The sequence below is a fragment of the Fringilla coelebs genome (genome assembly GCF_963513975.1).
Source record: "Fringilla coelebs genome assembly, chromosome: 9".
Taxonomy (NCBI): Eukaryota; Metazoa; Chordata; class Aves; order Passeriformes; family Fringillidae; genus Fringilla; species Fringilla coelebs.
The window spans coordinates 89,935-108,689 of record NC_140067.1 but is presented as its reverse complement, the minus strand read 5'-3'; the positions used below and the strand labels follow the sequence as shown (position 1 = coordinate 108,689).

At 40.2% G+C, this 18,755-nt stretch overlaps 1 protein-coding gene across 1 annotated transcript in view; it reads right to left on the bottom strand.

Moving 5' to 3' along the window:
* The window catches only part of SLC44A5 (solute carrier family 44 member 5), a gene marked incomplete at its 5' end in the record, with an annotated part of 61,304 nt that extends 43,784 nt beyond the window's left edge, over positions 1-17,520 (bottom strand). Inside the window, one exon of the mRNA XM_084210999.1 lies at positions 17,484-17,520. Within this exon, the coding sequence (XP_084067125.1) occupies positions 17,484-17,520 (37 nt within the window). The remainder of the gene's footprint in view (positions 1-17,483) is intronic.
* Positions 17,521-18,755: the final 1,235 nt, after the last annotated feature.

Below are 18,755 nucleotides of genomic sequence, written 5' to 3'. Positions count from 1 at the left end.
CTTGCCCTTGTCAAACTTCATATGGTTGGTGATTGCCCAGTCCTCTAGCTTGTTGTCAGGTTTTTCATTAAACAACAACAAAAGCCCCATCACTACTATTACAAAATTAAATGAGTCTAGAACTGAAATCAAATGGAAGGTGTAAAATAAGTAAGATAACCTTTTGCTCCAGAACAAGTTATGACTTATTGTTAAGGGTAGACTATGAATAACCTTTCACAATTCATTTTTGGGACTAACAAAATTTATACCACTAAACCTTTAGCACAAGGATCAAATTCCAGAAAAAGTTTACATCCCGTGGACTCAGACCTTTGATAATTTTTATAATTTTCTGTAAGATGGACTCTTGGTCCTACATGATTAATTACTCCAAAATGCAGACAATTAATAGATTTGTCACTATTTTCCATTAAGAACTAAAAACAAATAACAATTTTAAATTGTCTTTTACTTCCTAATGATTTTTCTACTAAGAAGTATTTTCTAGAAAACAACTATTACAACCTAAATAGAATCTTCCATTTAAAACTTATGTTGCAAATTTAAAATTTCTTTTAGATGCAAAGAGAATACTGGAAGTGGCATTACAAATTATGTTTTTCCTTCTATTGAAGTAGAAGCATTTGAATAAGAGCTTTGTAGCATGGGCCAGTTGAAAATCAGAAAAATTAAATGCGAGTATTCTGTAAAAGAAGTATATACATAAAGTTCTGATTTTAAATATAACATTAAGAAATTACAATTTTTTTTTAATTGTAAGCCAGACATACTGATTCCCTCAAGACAAACTGCTGTCTCTCACCCTTTGTTTTTCAATAGAATATACAAATATCCACTCCTACAGTCATTTATTCTGAGGGAAAGGGGGCCACAAATTTATGACGTATGGTCTTACAAAGTAGCACAAAGTCTCTGGGAAAATGGTCTTTACAATTAAATGGACAGCTTTCAGAAATTCTTAGCCCTATGGTCTATGAGAATCTGGCATGGGAGCTGCACACAGCTTTGATAGCTGATTACTAGAGAAGACAGAAAACCACCCAGAAAATATCCCTATATAGCTTGGAGAATTAGTAAAATTTTAATCAGTTTCTTTAACAAGACCCTGTATGCCATTATTGTATGACAAGCTGTTGCAACACATTTTCTGTGGGTGTCGCCACCATTCTCCTTGCATTTCATATCTGAAATAACACCATTCTTTTGCTTAAAGAGATTGAAAAAACGGAAGCAGAGCAAGACTTTTTCTGCCCTAGTTCAGGCCTACGCCTCAGGCATCCCCTTTTGGTGCACATCTGAGTGAGAGAAGCGCTAATGCCAAGCCCTATGAGCTCTCCGTTCTGCCCCAGGCCTGGGTTCAGCACGGCCACGGGACATCAGCCGTCTCTGGAGAAGCTCTGGAGCAGCGCCGCGAGGAGGCCTCAGCCAGGGCTGATCCCCGAGCCGCAGCTCGGCCGTGCCCTCGCCATGCACAGCCCAGGCCGCTTCGCGCTCCTACCCGACGCCACGGAGCCGTCTGGCCCTACTCAGCCCACGCGGCCCCCGACTGCACTGCCCGCAGCACCGGCCCAGCGTCAGCTCTGCCTGCCGGTCGCAGGCTGGAGCAGCCCCGCGCTCGCTCGGAGCTGCTGGCGTTGCTGAGCTCCGTACAACAGGCCCAGCCTGCCAGCCCAATCCCGGTACTGGTGGCCCAGCTCCCAAGGCAAACCTTGATCTGGCAGCAGGATGGTTACATAGAGAGTGACTAATTAATTTTTATTAAAGAACAATGTACAGAAGCCCAAGCATATTTAACATTAGTAAAACATTTTCCCTCAACAGAATATTCTCCACAACAGCTGAAGGACTGTTTCACCCAAATATTACTGGACACCAATAGATCATGTCTGCAGAGCAGCATCTGGTAAATTACCCTACATAAAGCTGCACAATTTAACATACGACATGTTGATAGTTCAAGGCATTTCCAAAGCTCGAAAATGTCTTATTTTGTCTTAACAAAGGGCATTCTTTAAAGCAAGCACCCACAGTTTCAATGAAAGTCCCACTGCCCAAATATGTTACCAACTTTTGCACTTGGTTACTAGTATTCAGTATGGTATTAGAATACAGAAATTAAACCATTCAGATGGGGATTTGGTGAGTCACGACTATTGCTGCTTTAACAGGTTAAAATTTATGTTTAACATTGTACATAAAATGCATTATTATTATGAACACCTGTCTTTCTGTACAGTCTCTGTAGAGCACACTGTCTGGTATAATGAACAAAGCACCAGCTCTCCCTGGTTGTTTCCGAACCATTAGATATGCAGTGACAATTAAGAGTTTGTAAGGCTATGTTAACTAGATGCAGTATTTTAACAGGCAGGCACATTTTCATTTATTTTGCCTTCATTTCTGAGACTTCTGCCACTCACTGTAGGATGTGCTCTGTAGTCTTAGCAGTGTTAACAGTGGCTCTGTGTCTGGAACAGTGAATATATTCTCTAAATTACAATACAGGCAGATGCAATTTAATAATATATTTGAGCAAATACAGTTGCTTAGAAAGGGTCATAAGTCACCCTTTATTCCAAATTTTTTCACTTATTAATAAAAACAGACTTCTACTGTATTCTCTATTTTGTCTTCATAAAAGAAAATACTCTGAAATCAAAAGCTTGACTTTACACAAAGCCTACTGTGTTCTTAGACAAAAGAAGAGGACTGTGACTACTGATGTTTTCTGTTTCTATAGGCTTCTAAAGGAACAACATATTATGCTAAGTTGGTGTGCATCCTTTGAGCCAGGTTCAGTTCCTAGGACTGTTAGCAAATAAATAATCCACTATTAGTTACAGGTTTTTATTCCTCAAAGAACTTCTTGGCATTTTCAACAAACACAGTTAATGAGAGATTGTTACACACTAATACAGAAAACAATGTCTCCATACATTTCATTATTAGGTGTTACAGCAACGAAATTATTAATTGAATGGTGATCTGAAAACTGTTGGAAAAATTTTGCATGTAAGAGGACTAAGCCTGGAAAATTTCAAATTAGCTTGATATCTGTAAAAACTGATACCCAGTGACTCCTAAAACTGTACACAGACTGACTTGCAGTGCTACTATACCAAGCGCTGTGCATTATGAGAAAAGTCTTTCTAGGAAACAGCCCATTTCTTGCAGAAGCAGGTGTCAAGTTAGTGTCTAAAGCACAGAACTGTGCTTAAACTATGTAGGTAATGCCTACAGAAGGCATTACCACAGGACACTCAATCTAATCTCTTGAGACTGCAGTCTGAATTTGCCTTCTCCAATGAGACACCACACCATAGTATTCATTCTGATCAACCTCTGGTTGATGCAAACAAAAGGTATTGCAAAATCAAAGTGTCAGTGTGTAGAGGGAAGATTTCACAGTGCATGCTCGTACCCTACTTTTTCCTATGTTCTGTTAATCCACCCATCTCTTTAAAGAACCAAAAGTGAGGAGAAAGATATTATAGCTGTACTACATTATGCATAAATGTGAAATATGTGAATTTATTATCAGGACTTACTAAATATTCCAGATCTCTGGAGAAGCTAAAACATCCCAAACTATTAACTAGCAATTTTGCAACAATTTTATTTTACCTACTGTTTATTTCCATGTGTGATCTGTGAGCATACACATACGTAGATTTAAAATTTAAATTGGAAGGATTTTTTTCACTGTGACTCTAAAATGCAAGACTGTAACAACCCAAGGTGGCATGTGTCCACATGTTATTGCATAAAATCACTTTTTGTCACCTATATTTAGCTAGCAGGCTACATACATCCTTTCCAGTTGAGCAGAAGTGACTGTTCTGCTAAGAGAGCAATCCCTTCATAATAGGGACATCTTCACAGAATTCTTCTGGCTAAAAAATAAGTACAACATGTTCAAGGATTCTTAAGTGCTATTTCCATTATCTGTAACCTCCAAGGTTCCAGGTCCTGTAATCTGTTTCCTCCTGTTCTGTCAATGTCCTTCAACCCTCATTTCCTAGTTCACATTCTTAAGTAATTCTCCATCCTGAATCGCAAATTATTCTCCCTTTTCCTAACCACATTTTTATTGCCATTGTGCTGCCATATATGAAACAAGACTGCTCCCGAATGACACTTCCATTCTGTTCACCTTTAGAGATAAAAATGTTTTATACATTTTTAATGTGAAGAACTGGTCCAAAATCAAAAGGCCATGTTAGAAGGTACATAAAGACCAATCAGATAAAAGGACTGCTGCATACTAAATCTGCTTTCTATACCTGAATACATAGCACTAATTAAATATCTCAGTGAGCAGTAGCATTTGTCTAGTCTCCTCTGAAATGGTGTCATTTACACTGCATCATCACCCATTAAAACAAAATCAGCTCTTCATGTCCCCTAAAACATTCTGCCAGCCCAAGAATCAATCTGTTTGGAAGCCTGTCACAGAAAATAACTGTGAAGAGTGACATCAACATTCCAACAATATTGTAAATTATAAGGTAACTAGAAACTAATTTAAAAAAAAGAGATGTTTTGTAGAAACAACCCTGTGTTGACAGAGAGATTAATAAAAGGAAATGTCAAAAAAAACCACAACTTTATGTTACAAGAAGAAAAATACTCAATATACATTCCTTTCCTGTGTATAATTCAGCATAAAGAATTTGAAAGTTGAAGTTCTAAATCTTGCAAATCTTTTTAAACTTGCTCAATTAAGGACAGTTATCTGTATGGGTTCCACAGGAAAGGGCCCAGTTAAGTCTTTCCTGTAAGTCAAATGAGACTTGAACTAGTCTGAAACAATGGTTCAGAAATTCCGTATTTCTCTACTGCTTCTAAATTGTATCTTTTTTTTTTTTTTTAAAGACAGATGGGGCTCTTAAAGAGCAACCTTAAGTTGTGTGCCAATTACTAAAGAATTCCAAGAAAAGCTGCAAACATATGTATTAAAAATAGCAAGAAATTTTGAATTTCTCATGCTTTAAGCAGCAGACCTCATGTTGCAGAAATTGATGCCAAAGTATCAGAAGTTTTTTTGACTGCCCTTTTACTATTTTCTGGAAGGTTTTCTTTACTCTAGTAACCCAGTTTGGGCTTGCCTAAAGTGAAGAGAGTGATCTATAAACTGAACTAGGGGCATAAAAAAAATGAAAAGAAGCAGACAGTTGGGATCCTTATAAGCAAACCACATGGACAGTAATTTAAAAGTTAAGATCACTGTCAGCAAGCCAAGAGGAAAACACGACTGGTTGACACATACACTTGCCTGGTGGGAGAAGCTTGGTTTCCAGTCTCAGAGTACTAATTTTATGTTAAAGAGCTCTCAGAAAAAACCAAAACAAACAAATAAACAAAACACCACACAAAATCCCAAACAAGCAAACAAAAGCAAAAAAAACAAAACCAACTTATTTAGGATTTTCCTTGGTCTCTTAGCCAGAGCATCCTCATACAGGAACGCCTCTATTGAGATTTTTACAGCAGTAGAGCTCTTCTGAATGTTTGCCTATTCTGACTCCCCAATCACCAAAACAAGACATGTTATTGCTAAGAAAATATGTGGTCTGTGCAATAGTGGTGTTTCTTGGTGTTTCTTTTTTTTATGAGTGCTACTTCCAGGATGGCAGGATTGTGGGGGTTTTTTGTTTGGTGCTGGCTTTTTGGTTGGTCGGGTATTAAAATAGGGCTGATCAAATGTTTTAGAATGCTAATATTTTCGACTTCCCAGACTTCCTTCCCTGTCAATGCAGCAATAGCAATATTTGTTCTTCAGCTTAAAGGCACAATACCAGATTGTCCATGTAAACTGTGATTAATGGGGCTTGATTAATGATTAAGTGGAATAAAAAATCCTCTGGAGGGGAAAAAAAAGGAAGTAATGAAAAAAAATAGAACAAAAAGCAAGTGGAAATGGAAACAATCAGGTAAGCAAGGGAAACAGGAACAAGATGATGCAGAAGAGTAAACTGAAGAACAATCTGTAGCATAAGTGCAGGAGAGTTCATAAGACTGATCAGGTATTGAGGAACAGCAGCAACTTATCCATATGTCCTTCACTGAAAACAGGTCCACCACAAGTTGTATTTAGTAGACAATCTAAAGGCATTGAGTTAAAATGGGACTCTGGTTATCCTGACAGCTGCAAAATTGAATAAACTATTAAAAAAATCAATTTCAGAATCAAAATGTTGACTCTAAAGCATAGCAACTTTGTAATTAAGAAGTGTGAACTGAAAGAAGCTCAAATCCTAGCACGTTTTCAAGATACAATTAATATTATGACTTACAAAGAATTGTTTCTTGAATCTTAAACATCAGCAATAATTTCATTTAATGCACCTAAACATTTTCTAGTTAACAGTACTCTCCCATCCATTGAATCCATTTAAGTCAAACAATAACTGTAAACTATGTAGTAAACTGTGCATAAATGAGAATTAGATAGTCACAGTAAGTTATTACTTGATCTTGATTTCTGGATAATACACTAATGAAATTATTCCTGATTGCTAACAACAAAGACAGAACCCTAAAGATAATGAGCATGTACTGGTAAAAAGCAGAGTGAGGTGGGTGACAGCACATATATATCCTGCATGTTTTAAGAAATGCAATAAGGAACTTGACTGACAGAAAATTACCTGAAACACAACCATGTATTTTCCTATTATTAATAGACAAAATGAAGATTAACATATGGTTTTCTTCTTGGAGTACCTTTTGTGAGAGATCTCAATCACTAAACCTAATCACAGCTTCCATAAAAACTGAAAGAATTAATATAGATTAAATGGGACAAGTTGGGAATACTAGGACACAGAAGACTGACCATCTAGTCTCACATGCCAGAAGGCTGTTCCACATTGCTATTCCATTCTAAGGATAGAAGCCAATGCTTTTCAATCCCAGGCTTTTTTTGACATACAATACACAATAATTATCCCCAGTCTCTCTTCCTGCTTCACTACAGGCTAGGAAAAGAACTAAGAAAATGCTTGACTTCTGGATTACTGTCCTAAAAATCTGAAAATTAAATCAGTTTGCCAGTGACTCTATAGTCTTGCAAAACACTTTAAACTATGTGTTTCCTGATTATTTCATGCCAAGACATAAAATAAGTCCCTGTTTCCCTCACTGTGATTTGGATACCTACCCTGCCAAGCCCTACTTTGTTAAGCAACTTGTGCTGGAACACTGAAGCAGCTATGTGTCTTCACAGAACATATAAAAGCCATCATTCAGACTTAAGGGAAAAAAAAAGATGGCAGTGGATTGGCCCCCCACTCTTCAAATACTTCCCACCCACTACAGAATTCAAACAAAAAAAAACTGTTCCACAGTGCACATTCCATCCTACTGGTATTCCTAGAATAGAAGTGTTTCAATTGTTTGGCACAGTGCATCACCAGGAATAAATACATCAAGCCAACCAGAGCTTACATTATTGCATTAGGTATTAAGACCTATTATTTCTGGGATACTCTGACAGTTTGTCACAATATCAATACAATTCCATTTTCAATTGCTTTGAGTGCTACTGGGAAATGGTCCTGAAGCATGAACAACTTCTCACACATTCTGCAAGTCTCCCATCTTGAGCAACACACAAGTATTAAACCAAACAAATAAGAGGCTTCCTTTACCAAATAAACATTTCCTCATCTTTTTCTAATGTGATAGTACACGGCAACATTCTTCTTACTCAGTAGTTCCCATGGAAGATTTTCTTATGACCAAAATATTTCTTTTATTACAGATTCAGCATGTAACTCAGTAGAAGATTTGGAAAAGATTTGCAAACAACTTTCAGCTGTATAGAAAATCTGCTGCAAACTACTTTTTACTTAGTTCTATGAAAGCTGCAAAACAAATGAACAAAATCACCTCCAACAACTTCTTGATCAATGTTTATCACTACTGAGGTGTTGCTAAAGAAAATGGCAGGTTTCCTTCAGGGGTCCATTACGCATTACAGAGGATTCACAGCTGCAAGTCAAGTACAAACTCCTCCTGAGAGAAATCTTGTGTTCTAAATAAGATTATATTTTGGCAATCTGCAATTACCTTTAAAAAAGAAGTTTCAATGGTGAAATATACTGCAAATATAACATAGAAAAAAGCTTCAGATTCCTTGCTTTTTGCTCATATTTATTTTGATGTAGAATTGAAACCAACAGAGTGGGAATAGGAAAACCATAAAATTCCTTTAAAACAGAGGACAACAATGAAGAAGCATGCAATAAACTTAAATTGTATTTCGTAACAAGAAGACAGATTGATAGAATAGAGAGAAAGACAATAATGAAAGATAAAGCAGATACTCCAGATGCCAGATGATGTCAGCATTGATAGCATTGATACCTGTAATGACAACAACTATAGCACAAGAACTTGACATCTATACTAATAGTTTGCATAAACTTTCTTTACCCTTGGAGAGATGCAACCTCACAATTATTTAGAACCATCTACATTAGTAACATTAGCAGCATTTGGTTGAGGGATTGTATCAAATGGTCAGGAGGAAGCTGTGAATAACCACAACATAACTTACCACAGCTTCTGTAGTGCAGCCAAAGCAGCAGAGAAAGACAACATAATACTTAGCTGTCATCAAATATAAACATAGCCCATAAAAACATAAGCACATAATTTAATCTTCTAATCAAATATTTAGTTTTCATCTATTTTTGAAAAAGAAAAGGTAGGGACAAGGGTGAAAAGTAAACCAATCCCAGCTTACTCCACTTACTTCCCTGTAAGTGGAAATCATGTACAAAGCCATAGCAAGGGAAAGCAAACACATATGGTTTAGTCCTTTATTACACTAAGCATGACTGATATCAAAGTTAAAATGCCCTAGTGTCAGGAAAACATGTTTTAAGACAGTGCCCAACTCTCCCAAGGGTTTGCAAGCACTCATCAGGTCTGGGTGAGAGGATGAGCAGACAGTGCAAGCCTGTTTAAAAGGTCAAAAAAGGCATAGCTATACAGACTACAGTCCTACCCTTCCACAAGTGCTCCAGAAAGGCTCTTGGGGTCACACAGTGACAACAGAAGCTACTTCCTCTTTCAGTTTCATTTATTATGCAGGCTACGAGCAGAATGTTACCCATAAACAAGAGAATCTTTCCAAATGCAGAGCAGACTGTATTAAGGACCACGGTCATTCAGCTGCCTTAGTTTGGTTGGGCAACTACAACTTATTATTTTAAAGGCAAAATCAATACATGCAAATTCAATACTTTAAAAGCAAATTTACTGCAGGACGCCTTTTAAAGATAATCTTTGGTACAGACACAAAACTATGATACTTTGCCTCAAAGTATGATAGAAAATGGTTAGAGACAACACATTTTAGCACAAGCCTATTAGGACTAGTCAAATCTAATGAACTTTAATTCCCACACTGACTGCAGTATTATCATTAACTGATCCCACTAACTGTACTGGCCCAACAGCTTAAACAAGTCAAAAAACAGGGGACCAAAAATACATTAATTGACCATCCACATCACCCAAGAATCACTCTGTGGGGAAAAAAAAGAAACACTTCCCCACACTGTTCTTTTACCGTGCCATCCTTTCTTACTATATTTTTCTTATACTTTTGAGGGAGACAGCATATAAACAAACAACATTTGTAGGATTTCTCATGTATCTTATTTTGGCAGTGGTTACAGTGTACATAACAGGGAAGAGTCTTGGAAAAAATTTCTTGGCAGTGGGGGGGTTTATTTTTTTCTGCTTGCAGAGCTACATTTCCAGGTGCACTATACAACTTCATTGATTGTCATTGGCTCAGAATTCTAGTGCACTTGTTAATTTGTTTTCAGTCTCCACTTACAAATTCACTTGATTCGGAGTTACCTTCACTTTGTTAAGAAACTTTCTCTTCCTATTCTGCTTGTCATTATCCCAAACCACTCATTCACTACATACAGATTTCTGATTCCCTTAGCTGAAAGGAAAACCTTTCATTATAAAAGGATTGGAAGAAAAAGCCAAGTTTCCAGTACCTGAGGTCTCTTTATTATCCTCTCTACAATTCCAGAATAAGCTGCCAAGATGGTTGTTTTCCCTCAGACTGGAGACCAAAATGGTGGCTAACCTCAAGCTTGTGGACTGGTGTTACATGGCTCTTGCCATAGCACTTAGTCATTTGTGAAAAGTCTAACAGCATAAATTAGAAAGGATCTGCTCGGCATGAACAGCATAACTACAAATACAATATAATGTAACATTATGCTACTTGCTTTCCAAATGAAATTATGTATTCCTAGTTATAATAAATCTGTTAGTGATATATATGTATATATTATATACATATTTACTTAAATACACACACACATATATATGTGTGTGAAAGAACTGTATTATCTCACAAATCCTACACAAACCTTTAAATTACTTATGGGGTAAATATTAAAGGAGTTCAAGAGTATTGGTCACGGGGCATATCACTTCTCTGTTTATAGCAGTTGCTTAGATGCTAGCACAGATATTGCATTGTAGTGAAATCAACAAAAGGCGCATTCACAGATACAGCTTATTGCCTTTTGTCTGACAGAATAATGCAACACATCATAGGAATTATTAATCATTCTGCTGGGGGGGTACGGGGAATCTAAAAATAAATACTGTATTTTGCTACACTTAGCTGGTTTTTAGCAACCTGATCATATCCAAGAAATTATGACTCTTATAGAAAAATATCAATGATGAAAAACACCAGTTAATTTTAATGTAATATCCACTAAAATAATCTTATTTAATAAATACCAGAGTTATTATTCCACATATTCATTTATTTCAAAGTACACTGATTATAAAGGACATTTACTCAGCTACCAAATTTCAAGCACATCAGCTTGTACAAGTCTAGATGATCTGCATGCAATAGATATTCACTTTCTTCTATATACAATCAGCTGTACAGAAGAGATAATTATGTGGTATCCCAGACCACTCATGTTAGAGCTCCTCTTTCTGGTGAAACATACTCCTAAACTACAAATGGGTTCCCACTCTTACCGCATCAGAAGTACACACTAAATCATGTATTTTAACAGATATCTATTGGTTTAAAGGAGGTACAAGCATGGGACTTTCTGCTGAAGAAGTAACCCACCAAACATCTTTTGGGAACCTTAAGTGGTCCTCTTTATGGAGAGGATCATTTTAGGCAAAACTTATTTTTCTTGGCAGATGTCAGAGGTCAATCAAAGGCATCATTCCAGGTTTTAGTAAAACAGAAGACCTTTGACTTCAAAGTGACTGCTCAACACAGTACCTTCAAAGAGTACAGTCACTTGTGCAGCTCTCTTCAGCACAATCAAGGAGGGAAAGGATGATTTCATTTATGTGGAATAAGGTTGGAAAAATGCAAATATCCCTTAGTTAGAAATAACAGTCAGATGTATTCCATCTCTGCCCATGAAAAGTTGCCCATAATTTGTATTGGCATGTGGACAGCACTGAATTTCTACATCAGCAGTAGACTGTGTGGGATTATGCCCCGAGAGAGAGAGATTCCCTCCTGGCTACTTTTACTTCTGCGTGCTTATAGCATCCCAGCTGCTGCAAAGTGCCGCAGCAGATTAAAGTGATAAAAACTCTTGATGCTTCATATGGATTGCAGCTCTATTATTCGGAATGGCAGGTATGAAGCTATTTATATCTATACCTGGAGAGAAGTGAATTCCAGAGACTGGAATTCCACTATCATAAAAGATTGGTACCAACAAATTTAGACTGACAACATGAAAAGGAGAAAAAAAAAAACCAGAAGCATTCACATAAAGTTTAAGTTGCACAAGTCTTTTGTCCAAAATTATACTCAGTCACTGTTCGGATCTGTTTCCTAAGAATATTTTGATATCAAAGACATCCACTTAAACAGTCACCAGGCGTTTATTTCCTGTCATCCTAGCAAAAATAAAAGACATGTTTACCATAAACTTTCCCCCCCCCCACACACACAGTTACTTATTAGACTTGTCACCACTTTCCCACACCAAGTTCTTGGACTTTGAGTCCCGTGTATCACACCACCTCCCAAGTAAGTGCTCAAAGAAAATAAAGTTGAAAAGAACTTTGAAAGACTCTTCTGTTAGTCTCCTTCCAAGATTTCTTGGGTACTTCTTCACTGTTTTCCTCAACCTCTGACTGAAACACCTTCTTCAAAGTCCCAAATTATTCAGTACAAGTTCCACATATGGAAATCTAAACATCCAGGTTCACTTATAGGTTGTACAGTGCACAGCCATCACATTTTCCTTACCTTCACTGTAACAAAGTAAGGTTGTTAACAAATGGGCTATTTATCTTCCCTGTATTAAACGAATTGGAGTATTATTCCATAAAACACACCTTGTTCCTAACCTCACAGGAAAGCTCTTACGTTTATGTGCTTTAATAGCCCTAAGTTAATGTAATTTACACTATTCCTAGATGCTTCTGTATTATTTTATTAGATTATTAGACAATAATATTATGTCAGCCTCCCTGACATAATATCCAGATGCTAAGGAATCACATTAGGAGATTTTGTAAATCTGACTGCCTCTGAGCCAGATACTAGCAACAGGAAACTCAAATAAACACAGTTAAGCAACTGCGAATGTGACGTGCCTTTGCACTTCAGGAGTGAATGCAGAGCAAACAGATTTTCTTATACCCAAGTGAAGATCAGTTACCAAATTTACTAAAGCATCTCCACATTTCTGTGTGTTTAACAGCATTTTTTCTTCTGACCAGATGATTATGGCCAATTTATTTTTATTTTTGCTTATAACATAACACTATGTTAGTGTATGATAATACACAATACAGGCTTGGGATGGTAGTAGAGAGAAGTTCCCCTCAACTATGTATTAGTATCCTGCTTGTTAAAAAATATAACCAAGTGTAATTAGTCAACAAGAAACCTAGCTTATTAAACTCTTTCTAGATAATGTCCAGTGACTGCTATACATAACCCACTCAATAGAGTATAACTATGCATAACAGTTCCATTAATCTCCTTGATTATATGTGTTCTGATTGTATCATCGGCTGAGCCAATAACTTACTAACAAGAATGGCTCAGCTTAAGTCAATAAGCTAAAAGATGTACAACACACAAGTGCTAAAGGATAACAAACATAGAACCTGGATACTTTCAGATACTCTAGAATCTTAATTGGACTTGAAAATGCAGTAATTAATTTGGCTCAAGAAATACAAAAAAGTGCTAGACCACTAGATGAGGAAAAATTGTATTACCTAAATCCTACCAATTTTATTGCCTATTCACTTACTGACCAAACCATCTCTGGTATGGAGTGCTTTTCATATTTTTACAGAACCACAAAATGGTTAGGGTAGGAAGAGACCTTAAAGCTCATCTCATTCCAACCTTATGTCATGGGAATGGACACCTTCCACTTGACTAGGTTAGTCAGAGTCCCTTTCAATCTGGTCTTGGACACTTCAAGTGACGTGCAGCCACAGCTTCTCTAAGCAACCTGTTTCAGCACCTAATCACCCTTGGAATAAAAAATTTCTTCCTGACATCCAACCAAAATCCTCGTTCAGTTAAGAACCATTGCCCCTTGTCCTGTCAATAGAAATCTTGGGAGAAACAAAAAGGAAAAAAAACAAACCAAAAAACGAGGGGTTAAAAAAAGATATAATAAAATCTTTCTCCATCTTTCTCACAAACCCCCTTTATGCATATCAAAAAGTTGAACAATATCAACTCTTCTATCTTTCCTCATAGGAGAGGTGCTCCAGCCTGTTAACCATCTTTGCGGCCCTCCTATGGACCTGCTCCAAGATTCCTGCCTTGCTTGTGTTGAGAATGCTGGAGACAGATGCAGTACCTTCAGGGTCTGAAAGTGGGGTCTCACCAGAATGGAGTAGAGAGGCAGAATTACCTCCCTCAATCTGGTGTACCACTTCATGCATCCCAGGACACAACTGGCTTTCTGGGCTGCAGGTGTACATTGCCAGTCCACAGCCAATTTTTCATCCACAAGTATTCCAAGTCCTTCTTCTGCAGCATTGCTTTCAAATCATTCATCCCCCAACTTGTGCTGATAATGGGAATCACCTGACCCAGGTATAGGACCATGGCCTTGCTTGACTTCAAGCAGCTTGCAGATTCTCAAGCTTGTCATGCGCCCCCCGCCTCCCCCCAAATGGTATCCCTTCCTTTTAGTGTATGAACTGAACCACTCACCTTGGTGTCATCTGCAGTTGTGCTGATGGTGCACTTGACCTCATTTATTTTGCTGATGTACATACTGAATAGCACTGGTTTCAATAGGAACACCACTCATTACTGGTTCTCACATGGATACTGAACTAGTGACTGTAATTCTTGGGACAAGGATGGTGTGGAGGATATTACCACAGAAACAGACAAAAAATTAAGCAGCATGCTGAGAAAGTTTTCACTCAGAAAGACCTGCCTGCAGTAAAAAACAACAGGGAACATATTACAAAGTGTTTAAAATCCTTAAAATTCTGCCCAGCCTCCCAAGTTTATTCCACAGTGAATCACTTTATGTAAAACTAGGATGCTGGCAAAATCAGGTATGTCTGAAGCTCTGTAACTAGGTTCAGCAGATCTACTCAAAGAGTAAATTATTTATCCCACCTAAAACATGCACAACAAAGCCTAGATGAAGTGGACCAAACTTATGTCAGAGAAGAAAGTTATAAGCCATCTGAATCTGCATTTCACTATTCCAACACTTCTGAGTATACTAAAATATTAATAAAGTGTTAAATTGAGTTTCATTTTTGATATGAACCTACCCCACTGGTATGAAATTTGAACCTCGGAAGGCAAATTTAATTACATACACATGCACAAGGATTTACCAGCAGTAGCTAGGGAAGCTTTACCTGCAGTAGTGTCACAGCCAATAGCTTCCACATAGTACGACACTGCTGTGGCTAAATAGCCAATTTTCCTCCGTTTGAGGATGCTCTTCCTGGGTAGTACACATACATAACTGGAGGAAATTAAGAATGGTAAATGCAGGCCAACTGACAAGAATAACATCTTGATAGTGTCATAGTTCCTCAAAAGCTGTCCCAAGTGAAACAGAACTTCCCCAGCTTGGAAACATAATTCTTCCTAGGAGAAACCTAACATGATCACTTCACAGCAGTAACTAGGAAATCACAATTATAAACTCAAGTTTTAGTTGCATCCATTACTAGCAAAAAAAAAAAAAATGGGTAAGTAGTTCTTCCTAGAGAAGATCTAAAAACACAGATATAAAAAAGCTAGATGAATTTGAGTTGGAAATAATAAATTGGGCCTTCTCAATGTTTCTTAAAATAGTGATAAAAGTTTTTCTTAAAGATGTCATCATCCCTTTGGCCTTCAGTGTCCATTTGTAAGGTAAAACTGAACTGCAGTTCACTGCTACAGGAAATTGTTTATGGGACAATCACTGATTCTACAATGAAGTAAAAAATAATTTCAACATTCATTTCAACAGTCACATGATAGCATTTAATACTGCAGTCACATTAAAGAAAAGTACTGCTTCCCTTAACATATAAAACCCCACTCCTAAACCATGCACTTGACTAATCATTTCTAAAGAATCAGACTGATGACACAAGTTAAAAAACTTTGAGAAGCATTTGCCTTTGTCATTTACAAATGCTGTGAGGAATCCCTGAGATTCCAAGGAAAGAAGTTTAGGACATCTATTCCTCTGAAAAATATACCTGCAGGCTAATAAATAACTAGAGGCAGACAAAGACAACAAAGTCAAGAGAATAACTATTACAGCAATCTAATTTAAAAGGAAAACTATATTACATATGCTCAATTTTAAAAAGGTTCCACATTCTGTTTTATAAGTCCTGAACATTATGGGATCTAATAAGGGAAAGAACCTTGCTTTCCAACACAAGAGCAGAGTAATTTCTGGATTTCTGCAAATGTAGTAACACAATAAACATTACCACTATTAATACCCATACAGGTAAATGAACTAAAAGAAAGTAAACCCACTGATGAAACAGCTCAAATAGCAAAAATTCTACACTTCTTCAGAAAGCTGCCTTCTCCCCTAAAGGTGAATAAAAAGATTCACCCTTTCTTACCCATGTAACACGCTTTCAAAATGAAGTTTAAAAGATTACCGTATTATGACAGTAAAACACTTGGAGCAAATGAGGAAGCATACATAGTACTTATTGAACTCTATTCAAAAGCTATTTTTCCCTTCCTGAATACTGTGTTCCCGCTCTTCTTCCAGAATAATACTTCCACTCTTTCTGCCATCAATGCTGAGTATCTATGATCCTAGGCCTACACTCTCTCTGCAGTAATCTGCAAAACCATTTGAATTCCATAGGAGTAGAAAAAGGTTCTCTCAGAAGTTAAATTATTTCAGACTCACCAATTTTTATTTCACCTTAGCTTTGTGGCTTGTCTTCCCTCCCTAAAGGCTTTTTTTTTCCATTTCCCTTTTCGAAGGAAGCCAAGCCATGGATTTTCATTTAGTCAGGTCAAGGTTCACAACATGGCAGTGAATTAAAAACCAGATTTTTCCAAGGTGTAAACCAGCATGCCTGTGGTACCGAGGCAAAGGCTGCTTTACCAAGCCACGTTTATGCTTTTGCGTAACTCAGCTCATTGCTGGAGGCCTTCGGGGCTCCTGGAGCAGCAGACCAGTCCTAAGGGGGTTTGCTCATTCTGCACGTTTGTTTTGCCACGGAAATATCGCGCACATTGGAAGAGGAAATCAGCTTTGTAGCAACACCTTCAAACCAGCTAAGCAGCTTCGCAAACCCCGTGTCCCCTATCGCAAATACATCGCCTTCCAAGGAGCAATTAAAGCAGAGCCCAAACACCCAGATGAAGTCCTGCCCCCGGTGACCTTCCCGCGGCGCCGGTTAGCAGGACCAGCGGGAAGCTCCCGCTGCACGCGCCGCGAACACCGGCACCCCACAGGTACCAGCGCTTAGCGGGCTCCGCCCCCGCACACCGCTCCGGGCATCCCACGGCCCCGCACACCGCTCCGGGCATCCCACACTCCAGTCGGCTCCGGGCACACTCGGCCCGGCCCGGCGTGTGCACCTGCCGCCCGGCCCCTCTCTGCCCCAGTACGCGGACAAAGCGGCCACAACGCACCTGCTCCCGCGGCGAGGGCGGCGGCGGAAGCTCCAGGTCTGCCCGCCCCCATCTCTGCGCCCACCGGCTCTTTTCCTGAACCGATCGTCCTACTTTGCTCCAGGCCGAGCCAGGCGCTCCGGCGTCCCGGGGTCCACCGCCGACACGGGGGACCCTGCGGCCACTGCGCCCCCACATTCGCCAAGGGACACAAACTCCGTCTGCCTCTGGCCGCCGCTGTTCGGCCGGGCGGATCTACGCTGTAAACAGGCCGGAGGGCAGTACAGGCGCCGACCGCCCCCGCCCCATCACCGGCGCTCGCCCCGCCGTGCCCCGCGCTCACCGTAGAGATGTGCGGAGGCTTCGCCCTTCCTCGCCATCGTCTCTCGGTGCCCTCCACGCCGGCACTGCCGGAGCACAGCCAGGGGCCCGGCGCCTTCCCCCGCCGCTCAGCGCGTTCTTTGTTGCCGTGAAGGCATGAGAGGAGGCGGCGGCGGCCGAGCAGCCTCCCGCTCCGCTCAGCCGCGGCCGCCCGCAGCACCACCCGCACCCCACGCCCGCCCACCCTCCCGTCCCGCCGGCTCCGCGGCGACGCCTGCGCCGACCCGCGGGGGCGGTGCCGGTGCCGGTGCCCGGGTCGCGAGGAGGGGGGTGCGGGCGGAGCGGCCGCGCCGAGGGCCGGCGAGGGGTGCCGGGACAGGTCGCGCGTCGCCAACTTCGCGTGGGCCTGGCGGCAACTTCGGCATCCGGGGAGAGCGGGGCCGGACCCGGCGGGCCGTACCTGGCAGGGCGGTTTCCATCCTCCCGCACCAACCACTGCTGACCGCAGCCGGGTGTCTGTGCCCGTGCCCGTGCCCGTCCCTTGCGCAGAGCCCGGGGGTGTTGCCGCTGGTGGGAAGCGGCCGGCCAGCCCTGGAGCCGTTCGCCGCCCGCCCGGGCCCCGCCGGGAAGCACCTCCCTTGGCGGAGCTGTCCGTGCCGCCCGTGCTGAGCGGCGGGCCGGCCGGGCCGCCCTCGGGCAGCAGTCTCGTGCCCAGCAGCCGGCACGGGCTCCCGGGGCTGGAGGAGGGCGAAACGTTCTTACGTGTGCGCACCGACAGCCGTCCGTCTGTCTCCGGCGGGGGAAGTGTGTTGGTCCTGGGTTGGGACATTTTCATGATTCAGCCAAAAAACACCCTCAATACTGAAAAATTCGCATTTCTGATCATAAACTTTCTTTCAGCTGACATTGTCCTCCATGCGTTTTATCTGAATGGGACAAAGGCCACTTACCAGCAATTAGTCTGATGGCTGAGAGTCTTTTACAGTCGTGACAGCACAAATCATCACAACAGCAAAAGGCCACTATATGCAGATGTCATGATGTTATTTGTTGTCACTAAGTCCAAGACACAGAGTGTTTTATAAGACAAAACATTTTGAAATTACAGAAGTGCACCTATCAGCCATTACTTCTATTTTCAGACATGAGCTTTGGAGGAAAAGTTACTTTCTAAGGCGCACAAATAAAGGTATCCTTTCAAAAATTGGCTTAAGACCTCAAAAGCACATGGCTCATTTATTGATGGGTAAATAATGTCCATAGATCATGGAAGTTGTTGCTCTCCTCAATGGAG